General features: G+C 41.1%; 1 protein-coding gene across 1 annotated transcript in view; it reads left to right on the top strand.

Moving 5' to 3' along the window:
• The window catches only part of LOC128405292 (paralemmin-2-like), a 113346-nt gene extending 101910 nt beyond the window's left edge, over positions 1-11436 (top strand). Inside the window, exons 5-7 of the mRNA XM_053371795.1 lie at positions 535-556; positions 2326-2427; positions 9341-11436. Coding sequence (XP_053227770.1) covers positions 535-556; positions 2326-2427; positions 9341-10065 — 849 coding nt within the window. The 3' untranslated portion in view covers positions 10066-11436. The remainder of the gene's footprint in view (positions 1-534; positions 557-2325; positions 2428-9340) is intronic.
• Positions 11437-17181: the final 5745 nt, after the last annotated feature.

Below are 17181 nucleotides of genomic sequence, written 5' to 3' on the forward strand. Positions count from 1 at the left end.
CCCACCCCACCCCCAGCCAGTCAGATTGGCTAGCTAGGGTGTGTGACGCAGGCACAGGACTCCAGTGACGCAGGGGCCTGGCCACGTCCCCCCCCCCCGCGAGCGTGGGGAGCAATTCCTGCTCACAACACCTCCCCTCGGGGAAGAAGAGAGGCTTTCAATAACCATATATCAGGTGGACACAGAGTTCCTCTTCTAATCACTTATACTCTCACAAGATCAGTATTCCAGAATACTAGGTGTTAAATACCCCACCCGCCCCCCACCCCAAAAAAAAGTTGTGGAAGGGCTTTTCCAATGCACATGCTATGAATGCTTATATTTACTGGCTGGATGAACATGAGTATAGATTATGGGTATGACTATAACTGCAGAAAGCTCTGTCATATAGCAAAAATGATGCTGCCCTACTTTATAGGACTGTTGTATTATTGATGTAATGTATACCAAGCATTCTTGAACATGTAAGAGTTTTATATAAATGCATATAACGTGAAGAAAAAATGACTAATTCCAATATTTTTCATTTTTCAGAGCTTCTCACGCCAAGATGGAGGTAAATGTTTGTCGGTACTTATAACAAGTTACACTGTTTTTGCTCTGCATCCGATAATATTCTGCGTAGTTGTTCTGGTATAGAAGTGATTGGCAAAGCAATCTCAAGCCTCTGAATCTGTAATGACTAGCATTCTGTAATAGATCACCTACAAAATGTTTGCCTTAAAATGCCTTGCAAGAGTAGCATCTGAATCATGACTGCCTTATTTTCTAGGTCTTAGTGGGTTTCCAGTGCTTATGTGATACGCATTACCCTGTAGTAAAGTGTAAGATCACAGACTTTGGGTTTCCAAAGAGATTCTGGAACTCAGCCGTGAGTCATGACTTGAACATTTATTGACGAGGTTCCCTCAGAATTAACTGCAAAAAAGGGGGGATTTTCCTGCCAAAGTAATCTTGTAAAACACACAGCAACTTGTTCCACACATTTGCTCAGTGATGGCAGACAATGGTGTTGCCATAAATAATGGCTTTGTGTCTGTTTGTGGGAGCAGTTTGTAAGGCACAACACACAAAGGTCTGCTTCTTAGGTCTTTTGGATTAGTACGTGGAAGCATGATTTTAAAACAGAAACAGAAACCAGCCAGGTACAGTTTAGTTTATACTCATCATTAGTTTATGCTAAAAGCCAGGCTGACTGGCTTATAAATCAACTTAGAGAAACTGTTGGGGGGGGGCTATACAGAGCTGCAGAAAAGATCTAGGACACCACATGGCCCATTACACAAAATAAAGACTTTAAATGGTGTGCTGTATTATTATATTTTAGCTTCCTGTTTATTAGTGAGGTGTGTGTTTTGTGACCGGCCTCCTTAGAATAAGATGAAAGTCAACCAAAAGGTTTCCAGGTTACCACTTCGGAGAGAGAGAGAGAGAGAGAGAGAGAGAGAGAGAGAGAGAGAGAGAGTTGAGGGATGTATCTCCAGCCCTTCAGTAACCATCAGGGGATGGTTTACAACATTTCAAAACATGACCAAAAAATTTTTGCAATAAGCATATAAATTCAAGTTGGATGGAGGGAATCAGAATGCAAAGAGGCTTCATCTGAAATCAGGCTAGATTTAAGCTTGTTGGTGTCTCTGGTATCTGCTCTCTATTTCATCATGGATGTTGGCTTATTTTTTTATGTATGTTCTGTATTATTTTATTAATACTATTGTTACAAGTTTGTCATAGCTAGAACAATAAACTTATGAACTTGTTACTTGTTAAATTAAAACTTTAGTTACAGAATGGTTGCAGTAAATACTTTGCAATACCACACACACACACACACACACACACACACACATTTTAGCTGTAGAAACAAATTAAACATCCACTAGCTTATGAACACAAAACCATAACTAAACAATGTATTTAATTGCATTGGGAAAGATACGAACTCACACTAGCAATAAAAGCTGGCAGTTGTAGAAATGATTATCCCTGTTGTGTAATGGTGATTCCTTTTTTAAAATTTTATTTCATGTTCAGGGGTCACTGACCTGCTAAAATCGAGAACCTCCTGACACATGATTATGTGCACGTACAACTAGAAAAGTTTTAGTCATCTGGTCTTTCTCTCTCCAACCTCAGCTAGTCTATTGAATGGCAGTCAAAGCAGGGTGACTCTGCATTTTGCTTGCTTTGATGCAATTATCTGTCACAAAGCTTCTGATGTCTATTGTTTGGGGCCATAAGTTAGGAACTCTGCTGCCTAAGCGGTGAAGCCTCTGGGGTCCATATGGCTGTACCTAACTGTATTTCCTGTTCCCTGACAACCAGATGCAGTAAATTACATTTACTCCCAGCTCCCCGAACTCACAACCCTCTATTCACGAACAACAGAGCCGGTTCCCGGGAAAGACGGAACAAACAGGGTAACTGGTAAGTCTCAGCGGAGCATGGTTTATTCTTTCAGCCAATGTGGCAGACATTATCTTTTCAAAAACATAAGCGATTCCCTGGGACTAATGCCCAGCTATACTTGAAACAGGAGGAAACAGCTCATGACTTAGCAAGTAACCAGTAAGCAAGCTAGATATGTGTTTTTCTATGTTATATCTATTTTTTAAAAACATCAAGGGTGGTTAAACGTTAACCGAGATATCGTAAGAAGGGAGTTATTTCTTAAATGTAAATATGTATTTAGAGGGGGATATTTTTGAGGGTCTGGCCTTTTAAAAACTTACACAGCATGGACATTTATGTTTGTGAGCAAAAATAAATAAATAGCATCAACCCAGTTCTGGAAGTAATTGGTGGTAGACTGCAAATGCAATCCAGCGAACGTGAGATATGGTTAAAATTCATGGACCATTTACACAAGTCAGTGCTTAAACACACAAGTCAGGCCACATTTGCACCATAACTTTAAAACACATTTAAAGTGCATGGCTTCGCCCAAAGAGTACTGGGAGCTGTAGTTTGTTGAGCGTCCTGGGAATTGTATTTTTTGTTAGGTGTGAACTGCAGTTCCCAATATTCTTCAGAGGAAGGCAACGGTCCTTAAATGAAGGGTGTAGATGTGACCCAAGTATAGGATGCAGTCTATCCTCTGTTTCAATGAAACTCTGTCTTGCATGTAAAAAGAAGCACCAGCATTACAGCATTACATAGAGCCTCTCTTTCAAAACATGTCTGGAGTGGAGAGGATGGTTTTCTGGTTTCTAAACAGACAGCATTCTAGCTTCTCCTATTTTCCACACGTGGACAAAAATACAGCCTCGTGAGGGAAATTGACACTTGTTTTCCGATTAGGATTCTAAGCAAGATGTTGAGTCCAAATGTTTGGGGTTGTTTTTTGTTTTTTGTTCACTATACATTGCAAATGTGTGTGTGGGAAATTGCTTGATAAAATTAAGAAACCTATAAACACCTATTTTAAGAGATGGAATCCAGGTGGGACTTCATTCTCATGAAGCACTTAAGCCGATCATTATTCTTTCACTGCTCATCTGTCTACTAAAGCCCCATTCTCTGGGACTTCTACGACACCAACGGGAGAGATTAGTAATATTCCAAAACGATGCAGTGTAACTGAAGGTGTCCAGGGAAAAGATATTAATAGAGGTGGTCTTCAAATGTAGCTGTCACATCAACACAATGCAGATTAATGGATGGAGTCAAATAAATGGACCTGATTCTTTACAAGTATGCATTCTTCCATATAAAAGCAGAACAGTGAGTCTCTATTGGAGTTTCTTCATGCAACCTTTTTGTTTTCAGGTAGGTGGTAGGGGCAGTGGACGAAAGGGCCTGAGTGCTAGTTACGGGCATGGTGCCTCTATTTGAAATTATCTGAAATGTGAGGTGAATTGGGTTTAAATAGGAGACCCAACACCTCTTGCTTACAACCTGCTTAGATCATCCATTTACAAAGAATACAATAGGAAATAGGAGAAAACTCTGAAATGGCTGGATATGAGTGAAACGCAAGTCATTTTAAAAAGGACAAGAGCAGAGCTCAGAGCTGATTGGGGGGGTGCAACATTCTAAAGCAAAGGGATCACATCTGTATATAATTTTACTTTTGCATGATCAAATCCCAGAGCTGCATACGGACCCCGCAAGCTTCAGATAACACAATGTATGTATGTATGTAAAACAATGTTGCTATTGTTCGAGTGTGCTGCAATCTTACAAAATCACATTGACTCAAGTCCTCATTTAATGGCACGAGGGGGATTTTTTTATTTAAAAGATGTTTGAAGAGATTTAATCTGAGAGTGAGAGGAAATTTCATCACATGAAAGACCTTTGGAATATTTAAATTGCAGCTGTAAGAATTGTACACTAGGAAGTAAGTTCAGTTGAGCTCAGTGGGTCTTGTTCCTTTCTGCAGTAAGCATGTCTGCGATGGGATGCAAGGTTTGCACCATTTTGTTGTGTTGACAGAATCAGCAAAATGTTGCCCCTAGTTGTGTTCTGTGCTCTGGGGCAGAGAAGCAATGAGTGAAAAACCAGCCTTCTCTTCTGAGAACCAGATGTTGGCATTGAACAACAAGGGAGCATCTGTCTTCATTATACACAACTTCTCAGATTTCCTGGGTCGTCTGACTTCCCACAATTGGAGTCAGTGTACTAGATTCAGTGCAGACCTATTACCTGAACCAGCAAAAGAGTTTCTATGCATAGGTACAAACTGCAATACAGGAATGGACACTTGCTGGCCTGCAAGCTGGATCTAGTTCTTGAAACAGCCTCATCTACACACTTGTGCAAATTAATTGAAACAAAGCATGTTTTCTATCTTACTCGTAATCCTGTACCCAAAACAAACACAAAAAGTCAGTTGATTATTATGGTGTCGGAAGCCTGCAGCCAATAGAAGGAATGATTCACTCGCCACAATATACTGAGGTTCTAAGAAAGAGTTATTCCAGAGCTGGAAAAGAGGTGTCCTGGTGGTATTGGGATATTGCAGCAGGACCTAGCCCCCTGTCACACATCAAAAGTGGTAAAGAAATTCATGACAGAGCAGCAAATACAGGTACTTGATTGACCAGGGAATTCCCCAGATGTAAATCCCATTGAGGATTTGTGGGCTATATGCAAAAGTCGCCTCCGTGCTGTAGACTGTACGACTATGGAGAAGCTCATTCAGGCACTGATTCAAGTGTGGTACAGGGATCAGAAAGTCAACAGTGACTGTTTGAAACTAGTAGACTCCATGCCAAACCATTTTCAAATGCTGCTTACAAATAGCGGAGGTCATATCATTTACTAATGTATGCATATATGAGTTTTGTACATGTATATGTGAGTTTTGTACTACTAAATTCATTGTTTGTTTCAATTAATTTGCACAAGGGTGTAGCTTCCACCAGTGACCCTATCAATTTCCATCCAATCAAAAAAACCCCCAACAACCCGGTGTTACTCACAGGTTCAACTGAAAGGAAAAGAAGCAATGAGGCTCCTCCTGGGATTTCATATAAATGCTGTCTTGTTGCTGCTTTGTGAACATTCTGAAATTGCAAAGAATCATTGCTAGCCCTCAAGGGATGTTTCAGGAAGCATGGTCTTTCCTCAGCTCGACAGTCAATGAGCACATGCCATCTAAACCCATGTGCCTGTGAAGGCCTTACTGCTGAGTTGGGATGGACGGAACAATATATTTCTGGTCTCTGCCACGTTCACATGTGGTTACTCATGAGGGTGTCCCATTCCATGTCCACATTAATCTACAATTAAAAAAAATTCTGCACCCCAAAAAATCACATTTAAATAACTGTTTTGGAAAGTATTTTCTCTTAAAATTCCCATTTGCTGCATAATCTATCTCAAAATATGCATTGTTAAATGCATGTCAATTTAGTCATACCTCTTGTTATGTTTGCTTCAGGTTAAATCTTTTCAGGTTGTGTCCCGCGGCAACCCAGAAGTACCGGAAAGGGTTACTTCTGGGTTTTGCCGCTCGCGCATGTGCAGACACTCAAAATGACGACACGCGCACACGGAGAAGCACCAAATTGTGACCCGCACACACACAGACGCAGCTTGCGTTCTGCTCATGTTGCGAACAGTGCTCCAGAACAGATCCCGTTCGCAACCAGAGGTACCACTGTACAGGTACAGTGTACAAAGGTACAGTGGTACCTTCGTACTCGAACAGCTTGGCCCTCGAACAAATTGGCTCCCAAATACTGCAAACCTGAAAGTGAGTGTTCTGGTTTGTGAATGTTTTTCAGAAGCCGAATGTCTGACGTGGCTTCCGCAGCTTCCGATTGAGTGCAGGAAGCTCCTGCAGCCAATCGGAAGCTGCGCCTGGGTTTTTGAATGGTTTCGGGAGTCGACTAAGTTTGAGAACCAAGATACCACTGTACTTTTTTTGAACCAAGAACTGTGTTGCAACATTTGGGAAAGTGTGGGAATGTGATGGATGGCTGTGTTCTGATCCACAAATCAGTGTAGGAGGTGAGGAACAGGTCAGCTCATGCTGAAATATAAACAAAATTCTTCAAGCACCCCCTATTGCTAGTTGGTTTTTATTGTAGAGTTTTGGAACCTATAGTATCCCATGAGAATACAGAATTTGGCCAAACCCCCAGTTTGGAATATGTAGCTGCTGGTGGGTCAAAGAACCACAATTAAAACTAATGATGTGATTTATGTTCAGTATTCTTTTTAAAAAGTGCAGCGGAACTAATAGACTCAGCCGAGGTACTGTATATGCTAGCTACATCAACAATGTTTTGTTACGATTCATTGTGGCCAATTTCACTGGAATTTTCATTTTAAAACTGTGCTCAGTTAAACTGTTGCCAATACCAGAGTAGTCATTATGGTTGTTTGCTAGAAAACAAGGGAGAGGGGTGGTGAAATCTGTTGAGGAGCCAAGATGTTTGAATCAACATATATACAGTATAACAAACCCTTAATCAGTCTGTTACTTGTAGTAATGCCATAAGTTTTTGGTTTTTTTACAAGTTCTCTTTGGGATATCATGGTACAGTTCAAATCAGACCTCTTTCATAATAATAGATTGTAAAGACTGCCTCTCTCTAAACTTTTATTACGGTGCCAATATATTCTTTGTTCTTAGAAAATGGTTTGCAGCCTGATCTTATGCCTGTTTGCTCAGACGTATATGGAGTTCAGTGATACTTACTTCCAAATAAGTAGATAAGATTTCAGCTTGTAGCTGGTCCTTGAGCAACAAACGTTTACTTTTTTCTAAGTATATATAGATATAGATGGAAGGAAGGCCCTGAGGAAATCAAACCAGAAGCATAAATGTTAATTTACCCAGAGTGCCAAAGCTGCATCCAAATTCCCTAACACTAGTATTTAAGGTTTTGAAATGGGTTGCATTTAGATCCTAACCTGCCATGAGTCAGGGACCAGAAGCCAAATTCAGAAAATTAAATTTAAATAAACAATATATTGAAGTGTCAGTAGATGATCAGAGCTGGATGGGTTTGTGGAAGCAATGCTCAAAGTTTATGCCACCTACTGCTGCCTTCTTCCTATGTGTACCAATTGATTCTGTTCTGTTTATCCAGGTCCCAATTTTCTAAAATCCTATGAAGGTCTCCCTTTAATGGCAGTATTTCATGAATGAGGAGTTGGGTTGAGATCAATCCTTGTATTGTAAAAGGCATTCATTGGCTAGGTTATCATCTGTCAGCTGGAGAGGAAACTTCATACTGGGGCTGAGGCCTAGCCTGAACTGGCAGTACGGATCCTGCAAAATACCAATGTGTGTTTTGCTCATCAGAAACAGTTGTATGATATGGCTGTTTACAGTGTGAAGTACATGCACATTCCTGCCGCATGCATCCCAACCTAGCTGTCATGTGCATCTTAGGGACAGTTTATACATACATGCATGCTTGCCATTCGATAACTCCATCTCAAGAGGTGACTTCTGCACATGGACTGCCACAGATCTGCTGTCATAGAAAGAACTTTAATACTTTTTCGTAGCAAAATGCAGTACTTTCAGTGGAGTCAACATGTGTGTAGTAATCCTATGTACACTGAGTGCAAATGAATCAACTGTTGTTGTGTGCATGTGTGAGCCAGGCCTTGGATGGATCAGGAAGTGGAAGCTGCATTGACTATGGATTCCGCATCTTCTAGCTGTATTGACTGATGATGCTGTGAAGCTGGAGGCCAATTCCTTGCTATTCCCTTGTGGACCTTTATATTTCAGGCACACTAAGCCTCCTTCCTCTGTTTCCTTTTGATCTTTCCCTGTTTTCACTGCTGGGTTAAGAGTGATAAGTGAAGCCAAACTTGCCCATCTTTATTAGTTTTTGTAAACCTTATGGAAGACCGTTCAAGCTTCCCCCCAGATTTTGGTAGGCTAAGCAGGAAAAGTATCTAAATCCTTAGTGGGAATATTTGTACACGGAAGCATAGAAGCTCATAATTTATATTTCAGTACTCTCAGGAAGGCCTATCTATGCTGAAATTTGCAGCATGCATGAGTTAAGTGGCTCAATCAGATTTGCGTTCTTTCTTTTTATTCTCAAAATGTGTGTACATGGCTCCAAAGCCCCAGCTAATGGAAATCTCATTGAGCAACTTGCTGAGCATTGGCTTCTGAGATTGTATCACCCACACCCATATCTTTGCAGGACTAGATAATGGCTTTGTTAGCTGAAGCTGAGATTCTCAGGGAGCTGAATTTTGTACCCCTATTACCACATTCTGTAGCTTTTCTGCAGTCTTGCAGAATCATGGCATACACCCTAATCTACACATCTTTATGTATCCCATGCTCCCTGACACTTCCTCATGGTGATATGATACGCTCTGGATGTCTTCTCCTGATAAAGTGGAGGTTCTCCTGCACAACAAAACAAAACAAAACAAAACACCCAAGGGAATGTCTGACAGTGGTGAGGAAACTCCATATCTGTTGAAATTCTTGATTGACTTTCAGTGCTGTATATAATATCCTCATTATCTAGATCAGTCAGGTGAGCATGTACACTGGTCCTAAGAGTTTGAAGTCATTTGGCCATGGAGACATGGTGGTAGACCTGCTTGTTTGTCACCTCCCTGATTTAACAGAATCCCTTGAACACAGGTAATATTAAGAAGCTCTCTGCTCAAGTTGATAGAGGATATGGCTCGCACCAGTGTCATTGAGCGCTGTAGGTTAACAACTGCTTTTCTTCACAGTATGCACCACACCTCTAACATAGATCACTTGGTGCTTTAGGCGACACCTTATTGGGGGGCAGGGCAGGGCAGGGCGCAGTTGTCTGCTTGTCTGTTTGGCAATTAACCATTCACATGCTTCTTGTTCTTGTAACATGCACTTCCTCTCTTGTTTCCATTCAAGCTTTGTACAGCATGGAAATTAATGTGGAGAAAGACAAACAGACAGGAGAGACCAAGATTCTCTCTACGTCCCCCATTGGCCCAGAGGCTGCCCTTCAAAGAGGAATCAAAGTCTATGACGATGGTACCAAAGTAGTCTATGAGATGCACTCTGGGGGTGCGGTGGTAGAAAACGGAGTGCACAAGTTGAGCTCAAAGGATGTAGATGAACTCATTCAGAAGGCTGGACAATCAAGCATAAAAGGAGGGACTGTGTCGATAGCGGACGGAAACCTCAGTCATATGAAGGAACAGATGCTTTTCAAGGAGGCCAAACTAGAGATGGTGCACAAATCCAGCAAAAGGCATTCCGAGAACCCACGACACCAAGCGAAACTTTCTGGGGATGAAGTCCCAGAAGCCACCGCAGATCACCCTGTAACAATGATATTTATGGGTTACCAAAACATTGATGATGAAGATGAGACAAAAAAGGTGTTGGGCTATGATGAGACAATCAAAGCCGAACTGGTCCTCATCGACGAAGACGATGAAAAGTCGCTACGTGAGAAGACTGTGACGGATGTCTCAACCATGGATGGAAACGCCGCAGAGTTGGTTTCTGGGAGGCCCTTATCGGACACAACTGAGCCCTCCTCACCAGAGGGGAAGGAGGAAAGTCTACCAATGGAAAAACTCCCAGGTACAGAAAAGAAAAAGCGCTGTCAATGCTGTATTGTCATGTGACCACCTCTTCCTTTCTTCCTCTTCTTCCGAGCAGCTCGTGCTCCATCACTCCCTTAGACCTCACTGTATTTTTCTAACTGCAATACTGTGAACTGGAAGTGACTGCCTCCATTGCCTTGCAGTTGGGTTTCTCTGGTTTTTTCTAGTTCTTCAAGGGAGATGAATCGTGAAATTGTGATTTCTCACCAAATGCACTGTTTTAGGATTATTTTTTAAAAAGGGTGAGACAGAAACGGAAAGTGAACACACACAAAATCACTTTCGTATTTGAAACAGATCTTATCTATATCTATATATCTATATAAATATATAATATATGAATATGCATCGATGGCTGTGTGTGAATATGCATATTTATATATTGCATATATTTATGAAACTTATAAATGTATATTAAGAATTTTACTTTATATATCTAGCAGGTATGATCAGCCTCCAAGGATGTTGCAGGACTCTTTTAAGTTTCACATACATGTGAGCCTTAAACTGCTTTTTAATGTGAGTGTGTGTTTTCTTAAAAAAAAACAAAAAACCCCCCACAAAAAATAGGTTTTATTTTTTACTGGGGCAAGGGGAGAGCACATGATCATGCTAGTATTTTGATATTACAGCATTTGGGCTCTTCCTTCCCCAAAAAGCTTCACAACCTTTGTTTTGTTCTAGTAGTTTTTCAGCAAGACTTGCCCCCATAAAACCTCCAACATAACTGCTGGGGCTTGTGCTTAGCGGGTGGGTCACAAACAAGTGAGTTTGACTCAGCAAAGCACTGCTCCTGTGCAACCTCCATTCATTTTCATGGGGTTGTGTGCCAGCTTCACTGCTATGAATTAATGTTCCACAGTAGCTACAGAGCTGTAGCTACTCCTTGGGCTCCTCAGAAGAGAGTTCAATGTAGGTGGTATCATTGGCTTCAATGGGACTTGTGTGTGTGCAGCTGTGTGTTGGCCAAAGCAGCGTCCAACGACCTTGTGCCATCCAGATGTTTTGGACCACAACTCCCATCAGCCTCAACCAGGACCATGGCTGATGGGGCTTGTAGTCCAAACCATCTTGAAGGACACCGGGTTGGCAAAAGCTGTCTTACAGACCTGGAGTATATTTTACAACAACAGAAACACAACATGGTTCACGCCAACAAATGCAGCTGACAGTGAAATGGAATTCTTTTTCTGCCTAGAGAATTGAGAGTGATGGTTTTGCACTTGGGTTCTGGCCTTCCCTAAATCTTCCAGGTTACAGTATTGTGTACCTGCTCCAGCTCCATACCTTAAGACGGAAGTAGGCATGTTGGGGGGAACAGATCCATGATTGAAGCACAGGCACTGATTTTAATGACTTGCCTTTTGGTAACAGTGCCTCCATATTTTTTATTTTTTTGTGGCCTGCTGTAACCCTGGTATGTGAAAGATTCGTTTGCAGTTGACTTAAGGATATAACGATTGCATGGTTTGATCACTGTTCCTATCAAAAGCGGTTAGGAAAGCTGCAGTTTTCCCTAAGGAGAGAAAAGGCCCAGTTCTCAAGTTATTAGATAAGTTTCATCTAGAGTACGTTATCAAGTTTGTCCCAGAAGGGGCGGGGGGAGCAAAGTGAGGAAGCTGATGCCTTCAGATTGGAGTAAGCTCTGCTTTTGCGTTCATGTTGCCTCAGAGCATTCATAAAGTTTTTCTTCAGGAAGAAATGAGAGTAAGCCATAAGGGTAGACCAAATTGAGATGCTGGTTTTTTGTATCACTGGAACGGTTTTCAAGAACATTGCGCTTCAATGGCTGGTGACCAAGAGGAGGCAATTAGGGACCCATTCACCCAAGGTGACTCATAGTCCTCCTTGTTTTCCAAAAGCTCAGCAAAATAGCCTTTCACTCTCTCATTTCGTCGTGAAGGAATGCTCTGTGAGTCATAAAGGTCGCAGAATAACAGAGGGTCCTTCCCTACTTTGTCTCACTGGGCATAGTCAGACATTATTTTCCCTCAGGATAGCTGCTGAGGGGAGAGGACAAGACTGGTTCTTGAGTTCACATGATCCTTTTATGTTACTTTCTCACTGCGAGGAAAAGTGAAGAAAAAACGGAAAATCCCATGATTGCTTGTCTGTGAGTTCTCCTCTGACCTTAAAAGATGCTACCCTCTAAATCCAGAGGATTTGATCTCTTAAGCTTATAAGACACCCCACATTCAAGCAACAGTGGGATCTCCTGTTTGGTCATTCATGTTTCCCGCAGTGAATTAAATGGCGGAACCGTGGAGATTGTGTGAGCCAGAGGCCTTCTGCCACTCCCTCCTTGAAGGCATTTGAGCTGGCCCATTGTTCCAAACAAGTATCTCACGATCAATGATGATGATGATTAACAATGAACCTGTGGTGAACTTACACATGTACCGATTCAGCTTTTTTCTATCTGCACTCTTGTAGAACTCCCTTTCGGAGTCCATTGGGGTTCTGCGGTGGTAAGAATTTCAGAATTACTCATTTAAGCCCATGACACCCAGTGGCAATTTCTGACTAATGCAAGTGATAGGTGTCCTCTTCAAGGCACCCTTATGTGAAAAGACAGCCTGTTGATGAAGTCTCAAACTGGAAGGAGGCACAAATTAAGCCACTATAGTAATTTGAGACGGATGGAAAACATCTGTACCCTTGCTTAGGCTCTGTATCCCACTAGCTATTTTTTCAGTGGAGATATTTCTGGTTGATAGCTACATGTGTGACATTCAAATTAGAAACAATATTTTCTAGAGGCATTAAAATGATTTCAACCAAGGAGGAATTTCATTTTTTAGAACGATGGCAAAGCCAGCATCTGAGGTTGTTTCTCACAATGTACCTGTTCTCTCTCTCTCTCTCTCTCTCTCTCTCTCTCTCTCTCTCTCTCTCTCTCTCGTGGTGCTTTCACTGTATTAACTATTAGCTTTAAACATTGTGTTGAATGATGTTTCCGCTCTTAACTCTTTTCTTTCTGTGCCATGCATGGTAACTTTCATGTCGGGAATACCAAACGACCACAGCAGGATTTGCATGATTATATCATATCCTGGTCTTAAACACATTTACCTGGTAGTATGTTGCCCTTGATATCAATGGAACATGCTCCCACATAAGTGTGCATTGGATCACAGCCTTAAAAAGATCTCTTCGAAGGATGGTCTCTCTCATGCAGCTATTTTATTTTCTGCTAAGAGGGGTATGATAATTTCAAAACCAATGCTGAATATCCAAACTCTACATTATAAACAATACAATAAAATAAACTTGCAAAAGTGCAAAGAGATTAAGCAAGTTTTCCAACTGATCCCTGCATTTCTAATGGATAGCAGCTTCCATCTACTTAAAAACTAATTATTAATATTCATATTCTTCCCTCTATTTTTGGTTTGTTAGGTTAAGTGTGGCATAGCCCATAATTTCCCACACAGCATCCATCTGGTGTCTTCCACACCCCTGCAATTCCATTTTTTGCCAGTTCCAAACAAATCCAATGCCCTTTTTAGCTTCAGTGTCCTTGACGTAGCCCAGTTAGAGAACTAAAGAATTCCGTTGTATGTTATGTCTCACATGGCAAAAGGGAGATAAAAAGGGTAACCATTTGCAGCTCTGACTTGCATAGGTAGCATTGGGAAATATTATTAGGTTTAGGTATTTGTTTTCAAGTTGCATAGGTATGGAAAAGGTTTAGGAATTCATTCATTTAGCATCAAAATGCTTCAGATGACCTTATTCTAAGATATAAGGGCACAGCAAAGTTTAATCCTTAATGGTTAGAAAGAGAGCACAAAAGCATTCTTTTTTTTCCCCGATACAGAAAACTGAGTTTCAGTCATTGCAGTTTAAGCCCTGAGAAGTCATCTTCCTGGGCTTCTTCTTGTATGCCGTCAATGTTAAACCAGGGGGGAAAATGATCATTTTCATGGAGGTATCTGCAATGGCACCTTTAAAATATATGAGAGACTAGTTTCCTACCAAGCACAACCTACAGTAAACATGATTCAGCTAAGCACACCTGAACTGCATTCAAGTCAACAGATGGGACTTGAGCTATATGGGTTTACCCCTGCTGGCTTCTCAAAAAGTATTAGAGCATCCCCTCGGATCCAAGCAAAGTTAGTTGAACTTGGGTCCCATTGTTCAAAGGGAAATCAGTTCGAATAACTTAGTCTTGCTTCCAAGCCATGATATCTGATCAACTCTGCAGCCCAAAATAGTCGTGTTTACATGAGTGAATATATTGGCTGCACCCCAAACTTTCAACAGGGTCCAATGCACGCATGAACCAGAGGTGATCAGAGGCCATCCCAATCAGTTGTACATCAGGCAATGCTCCTTGCATACATTTCAAGAATCTACCCACATGAAAATGAATGAAGCATAGCAAAAATGTAAGTTGCTTTGGGCTGGAACTAACAAATTTAGTAAATATAATAATAATAACAATAATAATAACTGAATCATCTAGATTTGGGCATGCATATTGTTCTAGAATAACTGAGTTTCAAGGTGGAGGGGGGAGTGTTTTTAAGGGAGGGACCATATAGCTCAATAGCTCAGTCGTAGATCACCTGGTTGGCATGGCAAAGGTCCTGGCATTTTCAGGTAAGGACAGGGAAGAAACGAAGGAGAGCTGCGGCCAATCAGAACAGACAATACCAGGCTAGAAATAGACCAATGGTCTGATGTGGTATAAGACATATTCCTATGTTGCTAAACTAATTTTATTTCAAATTTTTTTCTTCTATGCTGGAAACAGGATAGGCCTGGAAAGTAAAGGTTAAAAAGAACAAAGAGCCTAGGCAGTGTAAGAACCAGAGAGAGATTCCCTGCTGAGTTTTCCTAGTGGTCATTATCACTTAGATTACACATTTGTGTCATTTTTACAACTTCAGTGACTTCCCTCAAAGTATCCTGGGAACTGCAGACTGGGGAGGGGGCTGACAATTCCTTTTCAATCTCTGTGCCTCTCACAGAACTGCAGTTTCCAGTTGCAAGTCTGTAACGTAGATACACCCTCAGAGCACCTAGATGTTCTTTCAATGATTGCTTATTTGCAATTCCAGCACAGAAAAACACTTTTGTTTAAGTAAATGTAGGCAGAAAGGATTAGCTTCATGACTGGGTGGCACAATTAATGTTTTCGCCTTAACTTTTGTAAATAAATTTTAAAAATACACAAGGGAGAAAAATTTTCTCAGCATGTTTTCTTAGAATTAAAAAAAAAGGTAACCTGTACATTTTTTTTATATTTTGTATTTTCAAAGTTTCTACAAGTTCACCTAAGTTTTCTTGAGGATTCCCCTGTCCCCATCCTGGCAAAAATCACTACATCCTTATCTGATTATTATTTTTTTTAAGAAAGAGATGTAGTACGGAACCACCATACTGACCAAGCATCCCCTTACAGTTAAAGGAGTATCAATACAGAAAGAAAAGAATTACAGGGTTGTTTTTCTCTTTGGGTTTCCTGTGGCTGATGTACTGTATAGTATATGTTTACATTACTCCTCCAGTTTGCCTTTGTGATATTATCTAAATGAATGACAAAATCTAGTTATGATGTGCCATTGGACAAAATGCCTTAGCACTCTCTTCTTTCTCATTCTCTCCCGGAGACCTCCAGCAATGCAGGCTGCGCCCCAAAGCTGTATGAACACAACATTCGCTTTTAGTCTCCTATTCGATCCAAAAAAGGGCATGATGCATCTCTCAAAAACATAACTAATATGGCATGGTCTGCAAATCTGGGACCCCTATGTACCTGTTTTTCTCATAGTGTTGTTCTGACTTTAACTGCATCCTATATGGTCTCATGAGTCGATCTTCCCAGCTGCATGTTGGGGCATTGCAGAATTCTGATATAACAAATGGGGGGGGGGGGAGCTAGGCTATACAACAGATTGATCCTTATCCTTAGTCAAGTCAAGAGGAAAGACGTGGGCAAATTGTGACCAGCGCTCAAGCATAGAAGCGCTTTTGCGCGATCAGTTATCAAATATTCTTTAATTTTTTAAAGGTCTTTTCATTTATAGATCGTTGACAGAAAACAAGACAGTGGCCCATTGGGGCCTTGAATAGTGCATCTGGCAGTTCTGGGTGCAGAGGGAATTGCATGGTTGTTTTTACTTTCTGTCCCCTTCACAACAGAGGTTTAGGATTACCTGCTAGCAGTGGTGTAGTGTTAGGAACTCATCATGACACACACACCCCACCAGCATCCCCGGAGAGTCCACAGCCATGTCCTCAAAGAAAATCTAAAAATGCAGGCAGCAGCTGAGGTGATCATGCAATATATATATACAGTGGTACCTCAGTTTATGAACTTAATCCATTCCGGAAGTCCATTTTTCAACCCAAACTGTTCTTAAACCGAGGCGCGCTTTCCCTAATGAGACCTCCCGCCGCCAGTGTCCTTCCACCATTCGGATTCCGTTCTTAGACCGAGGGAAAGTTCTCAAACCAAGACACTATTTCCGGTTTTGCGGAGTTTGTAAACCAAATCGGACTGTTCTTTCAACTTGTTAGACAGGTTTAACAAAATATCTTCAGCTAGCTGAATAGCAACAGTCAGCTTTTAATTAGAAAGGCAAGCAACCTTTCAAAGAAATGTTACCATTTAAACTACTAGTATGAAGCAGGAATCCCATCAAAGAAAAGTGACAACATACCCAGCCTCTTCTTCACTGTTTTCCTCATTCTCCTCCTTCCTCTATGCTAATCTGCAACAAACTTGGAAGTTTCATTATCTGTCTGTTAATTATTCTGACAGATGGCAGCATTGTTTCTGCTCTGAAAAAAACGTACTGGAACTACATTCCTCCATGTTCCCCTTTCCACTGCACTACTTCCTGTTAAGAAAATAGTAAAACGATGCAAAGTTTAAAGTTAGTGGAGGTTCAAGCTGTGAATACATTACTTACTACTAAATGCTGAATGTTGCTGTTTTTAGACTGAAGTTCATCGCTTTCAGGTGTTTGCTTTTCCTTGCTACTGGATGTGATTTTGAATCAATTGACAAGACTCTCATGCAATTCACCTCTTCTAGATTGTTTCAGGGTTCCTTTGCAGTCTGTGCCCAAAATTGTACAGTCAGGCTTCTGCCATCTTTAACTATAATTATCTGCCCACTTG

The sequence above is a fragment of the Podarcis raffonei genome, chromosome 17, assembly GCF_027172205.1.
Source record: "Podarcis raffonei isolate rPodRaf1 chromosome 17, rPodRaf1.pri, whole genome shotgun sequence".
Taxonomy (NCBI): domain Eukaryota; kingdom Metazoa; phylum Chordata; class Lepidosauria; order Squamata; family Lacertidae; genus Podarcis; species Podarcis raffonei.